At 44.1% G+C, this 18,760-nt stretch overlaps 2 protein-coding genes across 2 annotated transcripts in view; one reads left to right on the forward strand and one right to left on the reverse strand.

The window, feature by feature from the left end:
• The first annotated feature begins 1,019 nt into the window (after positions 1 to 1,019).
• LOC8024838 (thiosulfate sulfurtransferase/rhodanese-like domain-containing protein 3) lies at positions 1,020 to 15,037 on the forward strand. The gene is made up of 4 exons (XM_002407189.5): positions 1,020 to 1,403; positions 2,297 to 2,482; positions 13,408 to 13,570; positions 14,340 to 15,037. Exons 1-4 carry the CDS (start codon positions 1,232 to 1,234, stop codon positions 14,401 to 14,403), a joined length of 585 nt encoding a protein of 194 aa, XP_002407233.3. The 5' UTR covers positions 1,020 to 1,231; the 3' UTR covers positions 14,404 to 15,037.
• The window catches only part of LOC8024840 (gamma-tubulin complex component 3), a 68,308-nt gene continuing 64,582 nt past the window's right edge, over positions 15,035 to 18,760 (reverse strand). The window contains exons 22-23 of the mRNA XM_042293124.1: positions 18,362 to 18,516; positions 15,035 to 15,808 (exon numbers count right to left, since the gene is read on the reverse strand). Coding sequence (XP_042149058.1) covers positions 15,790 to 15,808; positions 18,362 to 18,516 — 174 coding nt within the window. The 3' untranslated portion in view covers positions 15,035 to 15,789. The remainder of the gene's footprint in view (positions 15,809 to 18,361; positions 18,517 to 18,760) is intronic.

The following is an 18,760-nucleotide window of genomic DNA, read 5'->3' on the forward strand; positions in this document are numbered from 1 at the left end:
AACATTTAGAAAGTGGAGACACAAAGGGACGATACAGATAGGACAATCTTTCAACTTCAACCAAGCCAAGGTTGTTGAAGTTGAAAAATTGTCCTGTCTGTATCGTCCCTTTGTGTCTTCACTTTATTCTAAATGTTTAAAAAGCACCAACACGCTCAAACAGTACAAGTTTCACCAGCTTGTTTGCACCCAAACTTTTTGTTCGGAGATTTGTGTTTGTCCACTCTCCCCCTTTGCCAGAGACTATTTTCGTCATTCTTGTCCAGCTCGCTTGCACCTTTGTATCATCATGCGCCTAGCGCCACGCGGAATTCCAAATTGTTTTGCTAACAATTTGTTTTCTGCTCTGCGCGAGAAAGCGAATATTAATCTACATCCTTTTCGAAACTGTTTTGCACTCCTACACAGCGTAAATGGAGACTGCGATCGTTGACTGTGTTCATTTAGAACGACGCGCTACACACTCGAGTGCAAATCGTGCGAAACATCTTTCACTGCAGGGCCCCGTCGACCTTGATTAAAATTCAGAAGATTTAAAAACAGACCGAGGTCGCACCTCCTCGCCGAGGTCAACCGCCGACTACAGTGTAATTTAATATGGTACAGCAGTCCCGCCGCCGCGTCTGTGGTGTTAATAATTAACCTGAAAGTGCCGTGTTCGTGCGGGTAGCGCCATCTAATGTTTAAAATATAAACCCCGTTCAGCGCCAGTCGCACCAGTGCGCGTTGTTGAGGCTGCTAGCACCAGAGCGCGCAACAAGTTAAACGCCTACATGATAACCCAGAAACGGGGCGAAAACGGACGGACAACATAAAGCTCAAAAACACAAAGCTTTGTGTTTTTTGTCCCATTTTTCCCCCGCTCGTGGGTTACCATGTTTAAATCAGCTTTAGGCAGCAAATGCTGCCAAGTGCCGCCTAAACAGGAGGCAGGTTCACAGCAAAGAGTTATGGTTCACAGCCTCTGGGCGGGTTGACGCACTACATTGTCTCGAAACAAGCCAAGCTGTTGAGCTGGGAGAGTGCCGAGCCAGCCGAGCCAAGCCAAGGCCAAACGTTGCAAAAAGCAACAAGTGCCGCCGTACTAGACGTGCCGTCAGTATCGCAGAACCAGCTGAACAGCGCCGTCGCGTTGTAGGTGTATTTGTGTGTAGTGAACGAGTAGCTCTCGCTCTCACTTGTTCATCTCAACAAGCAAGCAAGCTTCGGCATTTGCATCAGTCGCAACGACATGTCTGTTGGACCGGTGCTGCGCACATGGAGGCCGCTGTGGCAGCGTGTTTTCACCGCCCGAGCCGATCTTAGCACTGTCTCCAGACGCTGCACGACGACGTCTTCGAGGCTTCTGCCGACGCTGCTTTCCGCGGAATGCCGACTGTTCCATGCAGCGTCTGCACTCGTAGGTAAGTGATCGGTTCAAATGGATACGCACCGGGCGCGGAGGTCACAGATACGCGCAGTAGCACGAGGTGCCGCTGCGTGATCCAGACATTTGATAACGACCTGTTAAATCTAAAGAGGATCCCTGGATCATGGATCGTACTCCACGGCGAACGGCCCGACCGACCGGGTCGAGATGGAAACAAATACAAAAGGCGAAGCGCGCTTTTCCTTTCATGATCATTTGCGAGAGCTTTCTCAGGTTCCGCTCACGGCGGCGGCGGCCTCGTCAGGTGATCCTCGTATCTTTTTCACGGAGGACAATGTGTTGTTCGTTTCATCGTTGTAGTTGGTACGGCTTGAAGGATATCGCTGGTTCTCCTCTCCTCTTTGCACGAAATGAATTCATTAAACTGAAATGGAAATCATATTTACGAGACACTCTAATTCTTGGTGTCTTCTGCTTTCTAGAAACTATTTTTTTCCCCCTTTCTTACTTTCTTTCCTACGGTTTGCATAGATTAAGATTTGACAGCTTGAGCGAAATTTCGCGTACACTTGTAATTGCGTCCCTGAAGTGCGACACATTTTAGAATTATCTATAGAGATTCCACTGCGTCGCGAAAATTAGAACCCGCAAATTATTTCGAAACTTCAGCGTTGACCTAAATTGCGAAATATTTAGCCCGCGATAAATAAGTCATTTACAGTATATCTTAGAAAAGGGGCATAAGGTAATGTTTATTCAGATTCTGAAAGGGAAAAAAGCCATGCCTGATGTTAATATTGAGTTTTCTATGATGCTTAGGGCACATCAGTTGAGCCTACATCATAAGAAGGAGATCTCGAAATCGGTGTCCCTTTAAACTAAAATTGGTGGTATCTCGACATAAATAAGAGTCGTCCTATTCCACAGGTAATGGCCGGGGAAGCTGCCATCTAGGACTCCGTCTCGTGACCACCAGCAGCATCAATTTCCAGGACATCAGTTTCGAGGACTTGGAAGCCCTCATCAACGGTGGTGACATTCAACTCATTGATGTCAGGGAGCCCTCGGAAATAAAGTCCTCAGGGAAGATCGGCCAAGCCATCAACATTCCATGTGAGCACCCCGTAGGGAGCATGACGAAACTAGCAGTTTTTCTCTTTTTTCACGAAGCCGAAAGGCTGGCGTCGGAAACGCGACTGTGCTGAAATGTTCTTCCGTGTGTCAGAAACTTAAGTGCTAAAGGCTGATGTTTGAGACTAACATGTACTACTAGTGAAATGAAGGGGTTTGAATCGAACAATGTTGCATTATTCTTAGCTTTCACTGTGCAAGGGAAAGTCTCTCATTACAGTGTTGAGGCTTGGGGCGACACCATGCTATGTGATTGGGAGCTTTAGTTGTGCAGGCCTAGTAAAATGCAAAAAAGGTGCCGGCATGGTGTTCATGCAAATGGCGGCCCTCATGGAGTTGGGCACTCTACAGGTTTGTCCGATATCACTGCAGCAAGAACAGTTGGTGCTGTTCCCAAAATGACTGGGAGAAAGTTGCATTTTTCCAGAGAATGGTCAATGCCATTCAAGTACGCAATTACCGGTGAACCAAACTTTTTTTATTTTTACCACATTGTGTTTCACCCTGCCCTATCCCACTGTACTGTTGTTTCACAAGACTTTACCTTTGTCAAATATCTTTCCACCTCCCCCATAGGTAATTATGCCACAGAGCTTATTGCTCAAGGCATAAACCTTGAGCAATAAGGAAATCAATAAGCAATAAGCTATAAAGAGGAATAATCCTGCCTGGCTAAATGAATCTAAGTGCATGGTTTATGCTAAAAGCACTGGGCAACAATTGCACTTGCGTCTATCTAATCGTTTGCATTTCGACATCACCTGCAATTGTAGTTCTTGCAGGCATTTGGCTTTTGTAAAGTGTAATAGTACTTCTACCTTTTGTTAAAATCAATGAAGTTGCCAATAACCATGCATAAATGCACACACAGGCAGCTGAGTGCGCCACGCACAGCAGCAATACACGACGCTTTACAAGCAGTTAGTCATTGGTAGCGAATTCTTTAAGGGGCTCTGACACCCCAAGGGTCGTATTTTTTTTATTGGCTAAAACTATGCAAATTGCAGTCATAAACACGCAAAAAAAAACGCATTGCAAAAAAAAAAAATTTTCCCGCACGCGCGCGCGCCTTTTTATTTTTGCCGTTTGAATCTCCCGCCTCTCGCCTCCTCGCTTCTTTTGATTCGTGACGTCAAGAATCATGAAATTTAGAAGCTTTGTAAGCGACATCTCTGTAACATTTAATAATGGCAATCCTAAATAGGGATGCCGCGAACTTTTTTCGAATCGAAGTTTCGATGATCGAATGAAGCGGTTCGAAAGGTTCGAAAGATTTTGATTTTTCGAATTGTCTATATCGTAAAATTCGACGGAGGTCGAATTTTCGAACTTGTTAAGCTAAGAAGTTCGACGCTTTTCGAACCGTCGAACTTATTACGCTAAAATATTCGATCTTTTTCGAACTTTCGAACTTATTGCGCTGCAAGGTTTGATGCTTGTCGAACTTTCGAACTTGACTGACCAAAAAATTCGATGAATTTCGAACTTTCGAACCTATTTATCAAGAGAATTCGAAAAGTTTCGAACTTTCGATTTCTGAGAAGTCAGAAGTTCGACGAACTTCCAACTTTTAGGGTAAAAGTTTGACGTTCGTCGAACTTCGAAAGACCGGCGGACGGTTTCATTTGATTTCAAGTAGTGGGGTACATTCGTAATTTCTTTTTCTCGAACTTTTACACGCGGTGCTGCGTTCCTTACGAAAGACAATGTCGTTTATTTCAATTCTGGCATGCTTAGGTTTAAGGAAATAAATCCCCTAAGGGGCGAGGAAGGACGACGGGTTTTTGACGATTATCGTTTGTGCCAGATTTGAAGCACGCTGCAGCCGGAGCTATTTATGGTAGATATGTTATACTTTTTTTAAGAATGATCTATGTATAGCCTAGGTAAGTGCCGTCCTAAGATGTGATTATTGTTATTCAACGTGAGTTTCGAAGAAATGTCCAAACATGTATTTGCATGCAATTATGACCTAAACTTGATATTTATTTTCGTCTAAGTTGTTTGAGGTATCGCATTTAAATTAACACCACAGACAGTACATATCGTTGCCATCTGCAGAATACAAAATAATATATTTATTGTTTTTTCACGTTAAGGAATAAATTAACTCATGGGAGAAGATTTCTAATAGTGTTCAAGTTCAGCACGTCATTAAAAGAAAACTTTTTTTTTTCGCTTCACGTTTTTGGGACGTGTTTCTTCTAGCCTGTACACATTTTGATAAAAGAAACTTGTTTCGAAGTTCTGAACCTCTGAATATGCAAGAATAGAACACTTCCGACGAATTCTTGATAGTTTTTTTTTTTTTCTCCTGCTTTTTATTCCCGCATTTATTTTTTTTTTTTTATTTTTTTTTTTTTTTTTTTTACTATTGGCACAGGTGTTTAGGTCGAAAAGACAGCTTTGAACTTCCGAACCACTAAGCATGTGACGAGCAGTGCCTTCTGAACCATCTACGCAACCTTTTATGCAGTGAAGAGCGACAGTAGCTACACATATGCATAAAACAATTCAGATTAAAATAAGCTCGACCACGCCCTCTTTCCCCGTATTGTTTTCTTTAACAGTCCGAAATACCTGCAAGGGGGAGAAGGAGGCTAAAGCCTCCCCCCCCCCCCCGCTACCCTCTTTCCCCCCGTTTTTCCTCTTCCGACGCCACTTGTATGGTTGAACGCTCCTCGACCTCGAGTTGTGTCGGCTTTTGTGCTTTTTGCGAGGCGATTCCTCCGTCCCAGAAAATAAACCTCCAGGACAATTACAAACTTCACCGGATCGGATTACTACCAGCGTGCAAGGAGTGGCGAGCTAGTTTGCCAGGTCGCTTCAAGGTTTTTCTGAGCCTCAACCTCCTGCTCGCCCCTGGCCGTTTCGAACTGGATGAGTCTCGTAAAACAGTGTGTTCGTGCAATCACTACTGCGTGATGCAGGTTAAAGACCCCCCCCCGGGGCTGGCGGTCACAATTCTGCACTGGCAAATATTCTAGCACGTCCGGGACACTCGTCGTCTCATTTCATTGCCTGACCAACTTCGCAGAATCTAGATATCACAGCCTAACTTTTCTAAACTTGATTTTGTGAAAACCAGTGAGTCGTGAAAACATTATTTGAAACTGAAACTGTGGAAAAACTTGAAAATCGGACTTCGAACTTTGAAAACATGGATTAGAAAAAAATTCAAAATCTTCGAAGTTTTTTTTTTTTTTTTTTTTTATTTAGCGTTAAAAGAAAATCGAAACCTTCGAACTTTTCGCAAAAAGAAATTCGAAATCTTCGAATTGTTCGAACTTCATGTCTATAAAAATTCGAAGCGTTCGAAGTTTTCGAATTTTTTTTACAAAGAATTTCGAAATCTTCGAATTTATCGAACCTGAAGTAAAAAAATATTCGAAATATTCGAATTCGAAATTTTAGAAACCGTGAAAGCTTCGAAATTTTCGAATTCGAAACTCCGCTGTGGTCAAAAGTTGCGAATTTTTCGAAATCGAACCTCGGTCGGTACGAAAATATCGAAATTTTTCGAAATCGAACCTCAGTTCGCTTCGCAAATATCGAAACCTTTCGAAATCGAACCTAGGGTGGTTCGCGACATCCCTAATCCTAAAACATGCTTTTTAACGCAATTGCGAATGCACTACGGCCCTTCTTTTTGAAATACCAAAAATTGGGAGTTCGTTGTGGTGCCGTCTCCTTGATTTGTATCCGCCCATGGAAAACAGGCGATACCGCTCAAAACCAGTCCGCCGGCGCTGGCTCCTTTCCTCCTCGCTTTGGGTCGCCATGACAACAGCAGGGAGTCGTGAAAGAAAGTGGACGCTCAGGACTCCGCAATATTTCGAATTCGGCATTTGGAAATAGTTTTTTCACTTCACAAATACTAAATTCCCAAATTTTAAATTTTGAGGGTAACGTCCCGGCATCGTTTTCAATCGTTTGGGATAATAAAAAAAAATATGATTTTGATGTGTCAGTGCCCTTTTTAGCTAAAAGTGACATCCTTGTGGTTTGCTAGCTAGCCTGGTGCATTGCTAAATGTCTGGTGAAAAGATGCTCTCAAGTTATCGGAAAGCTAAATTGAGTGTGGAGCATGTCGGTAGCCATAAGTTATGAAGAAAACATGCGGGATGCTCAGGACAACATGTCTCTCTTTCAACTAATGACAATAATGACGAAAGTGCATTGATAGGAATTCAGCCCAGATGTTCGAGGAGAGAAGGAACGAAAGGGATTGGCAGGAAACCCCTTTCCTGCTGATTCATTCCCCTCACGCTTTCCCTCCTTTGACATCTGTGCCGAGTTCCCGTGGATGTGCTTTGGTGAAAATGAAATGTTGTAAGCTAAAAGAGATGCACCTGTAGTTGCTTTTGCCCTGTGCGTTCATATCCCAAACCATCTGCAAGCAAGTGAAAAAGTGCACATGTTTTTGCTACAAACAGCCACCCAGCAAAATGCGAGAAAAATAGCTTGGGTGTGAGGTGTGCCGGCGTAGACCTAGCTTACACGAACAGAGGCCTCAACGAGGGTAAACGTAGGGCCTCTATAGCAGAGCCAGAAAGAGGAAATACCAAGATGCAAAAGTAATGTGTACAATGTTACCGACGGCATCTCAAGGTCATTAAGGCTTGTCATTGTCTGCACCAAACTTTCAGATTTATCGGAATATGTACATGGTGACATGCAGCACACGGGAGACAAAGACACAGTAGAAGGAAACCAGTGCTTGTTCTCTGTTTTTCTTCTACTGTGCCTTCTTTGTCTCCTGTGCGCTGCTTATCACTATGTTCGGTGCATACCAACTCACCACGTTGCTACATTATCACAATATGGGCTGTACAGTAAAATGAGAAAAAATACCCAGGATTGTCAAGGAAGTGTAGCGGGCCAGGGAAAAGAAATCGGGAAATTGCACGGGGAATTACCCCCCAAGAAATAGCCAAGGTCGGGGAAATCAAATGTGTGGCAACCTCTCGACACTTTCTTCGAAGCTTTTGCAAGGAGGAGCCAAACGTTACTTTCGAAATTTGTCACAACCTCTGTCCATCCCTAAGGGGCCCTGCAGTCCTATTTAAGAGTCTACCTTTTGTGCGGTTTCCACGTCTCTTGTGGTTCGGGCAACCCAGCGGGCACGGAGAGTGTAATAAAGAAGGAACAGTTGTATGATAATTCGTTGGGGAGCTCATTGCTATTTGAAGCTAGAACGGGGTGCTAAGAACAAAAACATATAGGACTAAATACCAAGAAATAGACACTATATGTGACATATGCAACTGCGAAAGGGAAACTGTAGAACATGTAATTTTAAAGTGGATGGGGCTTTGCCCCACCCTCTTGGGGGGATGACTAGATTTGGAGGGAGCACTGGGATTTGCAGACATGGATGAAAGAATGGATAGGGAAATAGTTGTGGTAACCAAGAGGAGATTAGAAGATTGGTGGGAAAGATCTAGGGAGGGGTTGTGTTAGAACAAATTTTATACAAATTTTAAAAAAGAAGGGATGACGAAATGTTAGGCTAAGTGGCGCAAGCTGCCGCCCCTTACAAAGAGTATAGCCATTACCATCTATCCATCCATCTAGTAACTAGCTGATTCGAGGTTAGAAGGTTCAATATATAGAACATTCTAACCTCGAATCAGCAAGACGGTTCTCGAATTCACTAGAACATCAAATTACACTGTCAACAAAAATGTGTAGTCGAGGCCAGGAATCGAACCCTGGCCTTCTGCGTGGGAGGCAAGCGCGATAACCGTTTCAGTGCGTCATATTTTAATCAAACGACATGGAAACGTCCTACTGCAGGGGCGCCCCGTGATGTCGAACGCACCCGGCATGTGACGAAATTGTGTTGCTGTTGGTCCTGGTCAGCTGAGGAGAGAGAGCTGCCCTGTTCCCGGATAGCCCTCTCTGCTCAACCTCACCTTCTTTCCCCCCCCCTCCCCCCCTCTTTTTACAATCCTCAGTAGGGATGTCGCGAACCACCCTAGGTTCGATTTCGAAAGGTTTCGATATTTGCGAAATCAACTGAGGTTCGATTTCGAAAAATTTCGATATTTTCATACCGACCGAGGTTCGATTTCGAAAAATTCGCAACTTTTAACCACAGCGGTGTTCCGAATTCGAAAATTTCGAAGCTTTCACGGTTTCTAAAATTTCGAATTCGAATATTTCGAAATTTTTTTACTTCAGGTTCGATAAATTCGAAGATTTCGAAATTCTTTGTAAAAAAAAAATTCGAAAACTTCGAACGCTTCGAATTTTTATAGACATGAAGTTCGAACAATTCGAAGATTTCGAATTTCTTTTTGCATAAAGTTCGAAGGTTTCGATTCTTTTTTAACGTTAAATTCAAAAAAAAAAAACTTCGAAGATTTTGAATTTCTCTCTAATCCAAGTTTTCAAAGTTCGAAGTCCGATTTTCAAGTTTTTCCACAGTTTCAGTTTCAAATAACGTTTTCACGACTCACTGGTTTTTACAAAATCAAGTTTAGAAAAGTTAGGGTGTGATATCTAGATTCTGCGAAGTTGGTCAGGCAATTAAATGAGGCGACGAGTGTCCCGGCCGGACGTGCTAGAATATTTGCCAGTGCAGAATTGTGACCGCCAGCCCTGGGGGGGGTCTTCAACCTGCATCACGCAGTAGTGATTGCACGAACACACTGTTTTACGAGACTCATCCAGTTCGAAACGGCCAGGGGCGAAGAAAAACCTTGATGCGACCTGGCAAACTAGCTCGCCACCCCTTGCACGCTGGTAGTAATCCGATCCGGTGAAGTTTATAATTGTCCTGGAGGTTTATTTTCTGGGACGGAGGACTCGCCTCGCAAAAAGCACAGAAGCCGACACAACTCGAGGTCGAGGAGCGTTCTACCATACAAGTGGCGTCGAAAGAGGAAAAACGGGGGAAAGAGGGTAGCGAAGGGGGAGGGGGGGGGTGCTTCAGCCTCCTTCTTCCCCTTGCAGGTATTTCGGACTGTTAAAGAAAACAATACGGGGAAAGAGGGCGTGGTCGAGCTTATTTTAATCTGAAATTATTTATGCATATGTATAGCTACTGTCGCTCTTCACTCTATAAAAGGTTGCGTAGATGTTCATTGTTAGAAACTCGTTGTCAGAAGCCAGTGCTCGTCACATGCTTAGTGGTTCGGAAGTTCAAAGCTGTCTTTTCGACCTAAACACCTGTGCCGATAGTAACAAAAAAAAGAAAAGAATAAATGCGGGAATAAAAAGCAGGAAAAAAAAAAAACTATCAAGAATTCGTCGGAAGTGTTCTATTCTTGCATATTCCGAGGTTCAAAACTTCGAAACAAGTTTCTTTTACCAAAATGTGTACAGGCTAAAAGAAACACGTCCCAGGAACGTGAAGTGAAAAAAAAAGTTTTCTTTTAATGACGTGCTGAACTTGAACACTATTAGAAATCTTCTGCCATGAGTTAATTTATTTCTTAACGTGAAAAAACAATGAACATATTATTTTGTATTCTGCAGATGGCAATGATATGTACTGTCTGTGGTGTTAATTTAAATGCGGTACCTCAAACAACTTAGACGAAAATAAATATCAAGTTTAGGTCATAATTGCATGCAGATACATGTTTGGACATTTCTTCGAAACTCACGTAGAATAACAATAATCACATCTTAAGACGGCACTTACCTAGGCTATACATAGATCATTCTTAAAAAAGTATAACATATCTACCATATATAGCTCCGGCTGCAGCGTGCTTCAAATCTGGCACAAACGATAATCGTCAAAAACCCGTCGTCCTTCCTCGCCCCTTCGGGGATTTATTTCTTTAAACCTAAGCATGCCAGAACATTGAAATAAACGACATTGTCTTTCGTAAGGAACGCAGCACCGCATGTAAAAGTTCGAGAAAAAAAAATTACGAATGTACACCACTACCTGAAATCAAATGAAACCGTCCGCCGGTCTTTCGAAGTTCGACGAACGTCGAACTTTTACCCTAAAAGTTCGAAGTTCGTCGAACCTCTGACTTTTCAGAATTCGAAAGTTCGAAACTTTTCGAATTCTCTTGATAAATAAGTTCGAAAGTTCGAAATTCATCGAATTTGTTGGTCAGTCAAGTTCGAAAGTTCGACAAGCATCGAACCTTGCAGCGCAATAAGTTCGAAAGTTCGAAAAAGATCGAATTTTTTAGCGTAATAAGTTCGACGGTTCGAAAAGCGTCGAACTTCTTAGCTTAACAAGTTCGAAAATTCGACCTCCGTCGAATTTTACGATATAAAAAATTCGAAAAATCGAAATCTTTCGAACCTTTCGAATCGCTTGATTCGATCATCGAAACTTCGATTCGAAAAAAGTTCGCGGCATCCCTAATCCTCAGTCACCTCGAGCGCAGGAGAAGGGGGGACAGAGGACCAAGGACGTCATTAAGGAGGTTATTTTTTGCTTGTTTAATTGCAAAAGCATTATCTGTCTCATGGAGCTAGCCGACGTCATCAGCTTTGAAACCGCGCCAAACGGCACATTAAATCCTCTTTCCAAATCAAGCCAGCTAGCTCCCAGCTATGAAACCACGCGCAAAGTTAGCCACGGCACCTTTTACACTTCAGTCCCATTGGCTGGCGTGCGTCTACGAGGCTCCCATTCGCCGGACACGCAGCGCCATAAGGTGGCCGGTCGTTGAAACTCACATGCGCGTCAGTTTCAACGACTGGCCATTTTATGGCGCTGCGTCTCCGTCAATGCACCAACACACGGAGAGAAAGTATGAGTGCATGTTTTCGCATTCGCAACTCATAAGAAGTGCTTAGGTGTACCTCGAGCCTTTTTTGTAATTTTAATATGCCTATAACTTTTAAAATAAAGCAAACCCTTTAAAAGACTGAGGGATAGTTAGAGTACATATTAAAATTAAAAGAGCTGCAAAACTTTTTAAAAATTTTCGCTAAATACTCTTTGGAATGGATCCTCAACGTTCGTAACCTACAAGACATGCACAACGTTTTCTCTGAATGCCCTACCAATTGCAGAAAAAAATTGGAGCAAAACGAGGAGCGTTCACGCACTCAACTCGCAACCAGAAAAAGCGGCCACATTTTCTGGTGCCAATTAAACGCCGCCGATTGTCACTATGACTACACGCCGAGGGTGGCAGTGCACAGGGTACATTTTGGGCTTCACGCTGAGGGCGGCAGTGCACAGGGTACATTTTGGGCTCCTTGTTAGTCTGGTTTCATCATCGCAGTGATTGAACACGAGATGTAACTACCATCTCCACCAGTGCATCGGAAAGCACTTGCCAGTAAAGTTATTGTCGATTTGGATTTATCTCGAGAACTTTAATATTCTAAGTCACAACAACAGAGAAGCCGGGACAGTTCATATTAGTCTTAATAAAGGGCCAGGTCAGTTGCACTCCAGTTCCCTTTCTAACTGGAGGGAATTGACAAAGGGAGCATGTGCGTCTGCTATGGCCAGTGGATCACCGTTGCTGCATTTATGGGTTACGACAGAGACCAATCTAAGCATGTGCATTGTGCTGCACTTCGCTTCATCTTGGAGTCGGAGTGCAGCCGGCGTTCGGAGCCAATGGAGCCGATTAAGCAGCGTCAAAAGTGCAATGTCATGGCGTTCGTCATTTCTCTCTGCGTGCACTGTTACCGGCTGAACCAATCAAGCGTAGGGTAAATGTGTCGTGACCTTGCAGGAATGCACAAACAGGGACTTGCATCTGTTTGTGTGTACTCTAGCCTCCGACTGTGCTCAGACTGATGGGAACTCCAAATAACTTTCACTTTCAGAGAATTCGGAATTGAGCAGAAGTGAAAGTGGTCCCCACGATATGTCGGCAGGCTTTGTGAAGGAGAGACTGAAAGAAAAAAAGTCCACTTCTATCCTTGAAATTGCACCTACAAAACAGTTTCCGAAAGAGTGGTGTGGCATTGCGCTTGCGCTAATGCCATAACATCCTGAGAGATACTCCCGAAAGATAACCCATCCATATTTTCGGCACGATTTGCTTTTTTTTTTTTTTTTCTGAAACACCGAAAGATAGTTAACTTCTAGCAATTGCGGGGGCCCCGGTCAGTGGTGACCTTGGCAGAAATGGTGTTACTTAGCCGCGGCAGGAGATAAGGAAACATTGCCGACTGGGAACAACAGTCAAATTTGGTTCGTCACTACCCCCTGCGATCGCAAGTTTCAGTCACAATCTAAAGCTGTCATTTTTCATTTTAGAGCGCAAGTCTTAGGCGCCCCTTTCCGGCTTGAGCGGCGTCGCCGTCGGCGTAGCTGCGCGTTGCATTATGGGACGTCTCCCATAACGACGTCACGAGGGAACACACCACTACAGTCATGTCTCGATAATGTGGATGCCTCCGTTCCCCAGAAAAATTGTTCATAGCGTGAGTCGTCCACTTTTAGCGAATCGGGGTCAAAATGCACGCATCAACAAACAACAAAAGTGGGCAAGAGTTCCTTCTTCCCCACTTCTCCAACCCGTTGGGGGAGAGGGGAAGGAGGAACTCATATCCGGACCCTCTTTTGTGTCCCAGACGTCTCTCCCCGGAGCATTCGACATTTGCCAAGTTTCCACCCGTGCGGCAGGCGCAATACTGGCAATGCAAAAATGTAAATAATTAGCAATTCCACATCGCCAGTTTTGCACGAGTGCCACACTACTGTGCTTCCCATGCGCTCAATATCCCTCTAATGTTTACTGATTCAGCAGGTTTCCGATTAGAACCATCTGGTTATTTTCAATAATTAAAGAGTTAATTAGTAAATTTAGGGTAATTATTCAGATAATTGGTGTTTTCTGCAATGCGGAGTTTGCTGGGGCTGGCAGCTTGTTCCCGAAAAGTGTGTCTTTGCAGAAACGGTATAAAATGGGTGTGTGTGGAAGACGACGACAGTATTCATCTTTTTGTTCACTGTGCAGTGGGACAGGTGAAGGCGGCGCTGCTCCTCTCGGAGGAGGGGTTCCGGGAGAAGTACCACGCGGAGAAGCCGCAGAGCTACGACCACAACATCGTCTTCTACGGCCTGGGCCCCATCAAGAGCCACGCCGCACTCGAGCTGGCCAAGAAGGCTGGCTACGCCCTGTACGTAGCCTCTTCCTCAAACACCGTCTGCGCAAGCACCTCGTTGGATCCCGTGTACAGGATTTCTCCCAAAACATTTACAGGATTTTTTTTTTGCTCGCCACAAAAATAAAGTATGCATCGCCGAACGCTCAATCTTTGGCATCCGGATCAAATCCCCAGGTTTCAGAACTGTCATTCAAGAGTATGCAATTTTCTGAAACTTTCTATGGGAAAATAGGGCCTATTTTTGCTAGTTTGCGCCATTCGGCCCAACGTATATGTGGGCGTTGCCGCCACCTTTTTTCCATTGAAAATTTCCGTAAGTCGCTTATAACTTTTGAATGTGATAATGGCCCGTTGCAAAACTTTGGCATATGTTTCAGACCACTAGCTCTACACTCGAGCAGAGACCGAGCGTTCAACAATGTAGTTTATTTTTGCGAGAAAATGCTAGGTTTCGTTCGAGGACACCCTGTACTCGGGCATGAGGTGAAAACATTACCTTGCACGTGTTTGTCTGACCCCATAACGTCACAATGTCATGAGAGCCAAGGTCACAGACCTGGTTACGTGACACGATGTGTCAATGTCGTGTGACCCGACATCAGATAACGTCAATTCACCCTCTAAATGTAGCGGGGAAATTGCGTCACGTGACCCGACTTCATGCAGTGTCAGGTCTCATGGCATTAATTTCCCATGAAAAACACCAAGTGCTACCATACCTTCATTACATTTGATAGAGAATGTCTAAGCTGGGTTATTTTTTACTTGTTCAATTTTGCAGTGCAAGGGAGTACAGTGGAGGCTGGGAGGACTACTGCAAGAAGAAAAGACCTTCAGGAAACTGACATCACCGACTTGGATCTTTCGTGTTCCTCGCTACAGGACTGCCCACTTATTCCCATTGGTCAACCAGAAAACTTTTTTATTGCATGAATTTCTAAAAAAAAAAAAAAAAAAAAAAAACAAGCAGACCTCTGGGTTAAGTTATACACTGACTGCAGTGTCCAGCCTAGCTGGAAGACAGTATGAAATGCAGGACACGAGTCTTCCAAGATGTATCATCCCAAGGATAGTTTGTAACGAGTAAAACTCGAGAACAGCAAGCAACAGTCTACTACGAGTGCAATAGGTACTCTCGCTGCTCAGTCTTCCAAGGCCATGAGTGTTCTTAACCTTTGCTGTGCATTGTCGTTTGAGTAAAGTGGTAAGTGAAATGCTTCGACATCTTTTTATGCACTGTTATATTTTTCTACAATATTTGCAATGGAAAAAATTTGTTTGGTAAAAAAAAGGAAAAAAAATCTTGTCAATAGAAGCTGCAGTTGGTTTCTTGGCAGTCTTCCAGGCAAGTATGAATAGCAGTGTTACCGTTGTCCAGATGCTAAAAAGGCGGCACGCAAAACACTAGTCTTCCCCCAAATGTCGTCGAGGTTCTTCCGTGCAGAGGCATGAAATAAATAAAACGTGCTTCCAGAGTCATGGTGGAACAAGTTTTAATTCATGCGCTTACCCAAGAATCCCTCCCCTGGATCGAGACACTGGAGCCAACGCTGGTCGCACGGAGCAATATTAAATAAAGCGCTAGGAACAACTCCGTCCGGCTCGTTGGCCGTGCGTAATTGGCGACGTGACACCCCCGGAAAAGGCTCAGGGTGGCGGGCATGCATAACGGACCTTTTGCCAAATTACTCCGACACCGAGGGAAATGCTGGGAGCATAGGTGCAGCTTTGCAATTTTATTTTAATGTCGAGGGAGCGTCGATTGGCGGGCCAGTCGGCGTTATGTCGCAGAGTGCTGGGGCGTTATTGGCGAGAGTGATTGCAGCTTTGCGCACACTTGCTCACCACCGATCACAGTACTCTGTGATATCGCACCGAGGGGGTAATAGGTCGATGCCCCCTCGATACTACTAAAAAATTGCGAAGCTGTACATGCGCAGCGTGGGCTCGCCTTATCAGTATAAAAGATTCAAAGTTAATGACCAAAAATGCGTCAACGAATGCCTTACGTGCAATCGCAGCATGTTCTCCGCTGCTCGAGTAATTTGGCAAGGGGGCCATCGGTGACACGTCGCACTCGGGAATGGCCCGGAGTGGTGGGCATACTGGCGAAAATGGCCCACGTGAGAGGCCAGTTCCCGAGATGGAGTCCTCCCCCGTCAAATCGGTTCGGCATCGAGGAAAACTGACGCGCGTTGCGGGGTTTCCGAGTGGATGATGCGGCAGCCAGCCTACAGATGCATCGTGGACCTGCAACAGGTTTGTAATACATTGTTGAAAAATCGTTGCACAGCCTCGAGCGGGAAGGGATATGGCATTAGCGAGAGGTTTTCAGTTTTAAACGGAATATGTTGTGGGGCTAGGTTTCGTAACGAAAGATCCGCATTACGTTTGAGAGTCAAGGCTGGCGTTTGAGAGTCGAGGCTGGTTACGGCCATACCTTAACATCCCTCTCGACGAGAGACCATGCCGGCGCCATCTACCAAGTAGGGAACACTTGCAGCCTCCGTACAATTTCTATTTTTTCGTACATCATTATTTCTTGGTTCGGAAGACTTTTGACACTGTTATAAACAACCATTATAGTGCAAAACCTTCGCTCTAACAAAAGGCAGCTCCAGGGTCACCTCATATAGTGCCAGCGCATTCTCTTGTCGTAAGAGGACACAAGAGCACGGTCTAAGTGAACGCAAGTGTGTGAACGGGCCTTTACACTCGACCGCCGCTTCCTTGTCTTCGACGAGAAGTTGGGGATCTACTCGGATTGTGACATCGTGATAGAAGCGGATTAAATTTACCGTCAAAGACGAAACGGCGGGATGCATTCGGTGCATCCGCATGCTCCCACAAGGCAGACCAGTGCCGAACGCTTCAAAGCCTTCCACGAACACAAAATGCGGAAGGAAGGGGAGCCTCAACGGTGCATTACTGTCGCAGAGTCTCAAATAAATTTAAGCATGTCTTCGTCGTATCTGATAAACTCCCAAAGTGTGCAGGATATGTTGCTAATAAGTTGGGCCCGTGCCGCGTGTGAGTGCGTGAGCACGGCGAGACAAAACGGGCTTAACAAATCGTAGCGAATCAAAAGAAAACCCTAACAAATAATAGCCTGTGCAACCTCGTGCAGCATGTGCTCGAGATCTCGCCACATTCTGTGCGATGCTCAGGTTTATCAGGTGTAATTCAGACGCGCTTAATTTATTTTTTTTTTTTTTACCGATTCGACATGTAAATTGGGAGACACGCGAGTGAAAATGCAGCGTAGGGCATGGGTATGCCTTGAGAAAGGCAGCATTGCTGACACACATCTACCTAGATATGTGTGTGTCCACATGCACTTAAAGGCCGACGACCAGACTCTAGATTCTGCAAGGCAGAAGATCCTCATCACCATGGGGGAGGAGGAAACAGGCAAAAGTTGACGGGGTAAGAGGGGGAGAAGAGGAAGCGGGGGAAAAGTGGAAAGTGCGAACTGGTCATCAGTTTTTAAGGGGACACATGTCGGGGCAAAACATTTTTTTTACATTTAAGATAACTGAATGAAACTTTTACAAGTTATAGGGCTTGTTTGTTTTGGTATAGCTTGTTTTTATGTTCTGGATGCAATGCACTAGCAGCCATAACCTTGTTATTGAGCACACATGCATGCACACAACAAAATGTGAGACTTTTTTTTTTAAATAACTGAAAATTGCAAAAATGCTATTTTTGAAGGGCTAACAAAAGTTTCTTAATTTTTTTATAAATATAAAAAAATGTATTTTTACCAAACCTTGGTAGTAGTTGCATTCTATGTATCCTAAAGCATATGCATGCACCAGGGGAAGGTTTTTTTGTTTTTTTTTTCTTATTCATTTACAAAATTGAAATTAAATTTTTTAAGTTTATGGTGCTTAATCTTCTTGTAATAAATCTGGTGTTTGCTTTCTGGATTATGTTACCAAACTAGTTCTGTGTTCAATAAACAAAATCCATGGATCGAAGCATATTTCTACCGTGTCTCTACTTCATTACGTTTGAATAAGTGTTTTTTTATTAATAACCGTATATTAATGGTGATTTATGTACGATACAAGCTTCTTTGTGAACTAAGACAGCAGGCGTTTGTCAAGGTATGCTGTGTATGATAATTTTTGCGTTTGGACTATGCTAAGTGTGGACTATGCACTGGGAGCAGATTATCTAAGCAAAAACTTTTATTTTTGACCCCTAATTTGCTTTTACAGACTACACACCTAATGCGGACTATAGTCCGGAAAATACAGTAACGGTAAGTATGCCGATAACGCAGTTCATTTATAATTTACGGCGGGGCTGTTAAGGGCTAGTTTCCCCAGGATTTCATGATCCGAGTTCATGATCTCAACAGCCCAGCACGTAAAAGTTCTTTGCTTCACAAAGAAAGCACACGCCATATGCAAAAACACTGAAAATGACACTGGCCAGAAGCCCTACTTTGAAACGATTAATAGCCTTCATAACATCGGGAATATCCACCGCCGCTTTAAAGTTCCATGTTTAACTGTCACACTAATTTAAGCACGTGCAAAGCTTCGCTGTAGTCACTGAACGGTCCACTCCCCGCGTAACAGTGCCATTCATAGGCTTCAATGACCGTGGCGCCATCTGGTGGTGCACGTGACAAAAGGGGACAAAAGTTGGATGCCTCAAGAGATGGCGTTATTCCACCTGAGCCTTCTTATACCGTGGCTGGAAGCATCGTATAAGCCAAGCTAGAAACTTATTTTTGGAGGATGTTGGGCGAAGACTCGACCTTAAAAAGAAGCAAACTCGGTGCCTTACCCGAGGCTCTTCCGCCGCCTTTGAAAGGTCATAGAGGAGCGAAGCTGGTGGTTCTGAAGGTTGTAGAACTCCGAGAAGTCCAGCCGGAATCCCAGACCCTGCAGGTTGATGTCGTCGTGGCAAGACAGGCTCACCAGGAATCCCTGAACCAATTTCTGTCGAGGCAAGAAAGAGACAAACTTGAGCGTGTCTCCGTCCTAAGACTTGGTCCTTCCAGTGCTGGTGAAAAGTCAGTCATTCTGTGACACCTTTCGAGACAAGGAGTCATAAAAAAAGATATAAATAAACCTGCACTTGAAAACACAATCACAAACGTTTTTCGAGATCTAAGTGACTTGCTTGTCACCACTGCCCGAGAGATAAAAACCATGTCAATAAAAAAAGTTAAAAAAAAAAGAC

This window comes from Ixodes scapularis, unplaced genomic scaffold (assembly GCF_016920785.2).
Source record: "Ixodes scapularis isolate PalLabHiFi unplaced genomic scaffold, ASM1692078v2 PGA_scaffold44__24_contigs__length_19508400, whole genome shotgun sequence".
Taxonomy (NCBI): domain Eukaryota; kingdom Metazoa; phylum Arthropoda; class Arachnida; order Ixodida; family Ixodidae; genus Ixodes; species Ixodes scapularis.

Coding starts and splice junctions, on each gene's coding strand:
- LOC8024838 (XM_002407189.5), top strand. CDS start 1,232: ATGTCTGTTGGACCGGTGCTGCGCACATGGAGGCCGCTGTGGCAGCGT. Junction 2,483..13,407: donor CCAAGCCATCAACATTCCAT/GTGAGCACCCCG, acceptor TTCACTGTGCAG/TGGGACAGGTGAAGGCGGCG. Junction 13,571..14,339: donor AAGAAGGCTGGCTACGCCCT/GTACGTAGCCTC, acceptor TCAATTTTGCAG/TGCAAGGGAGTACAGTGGAG.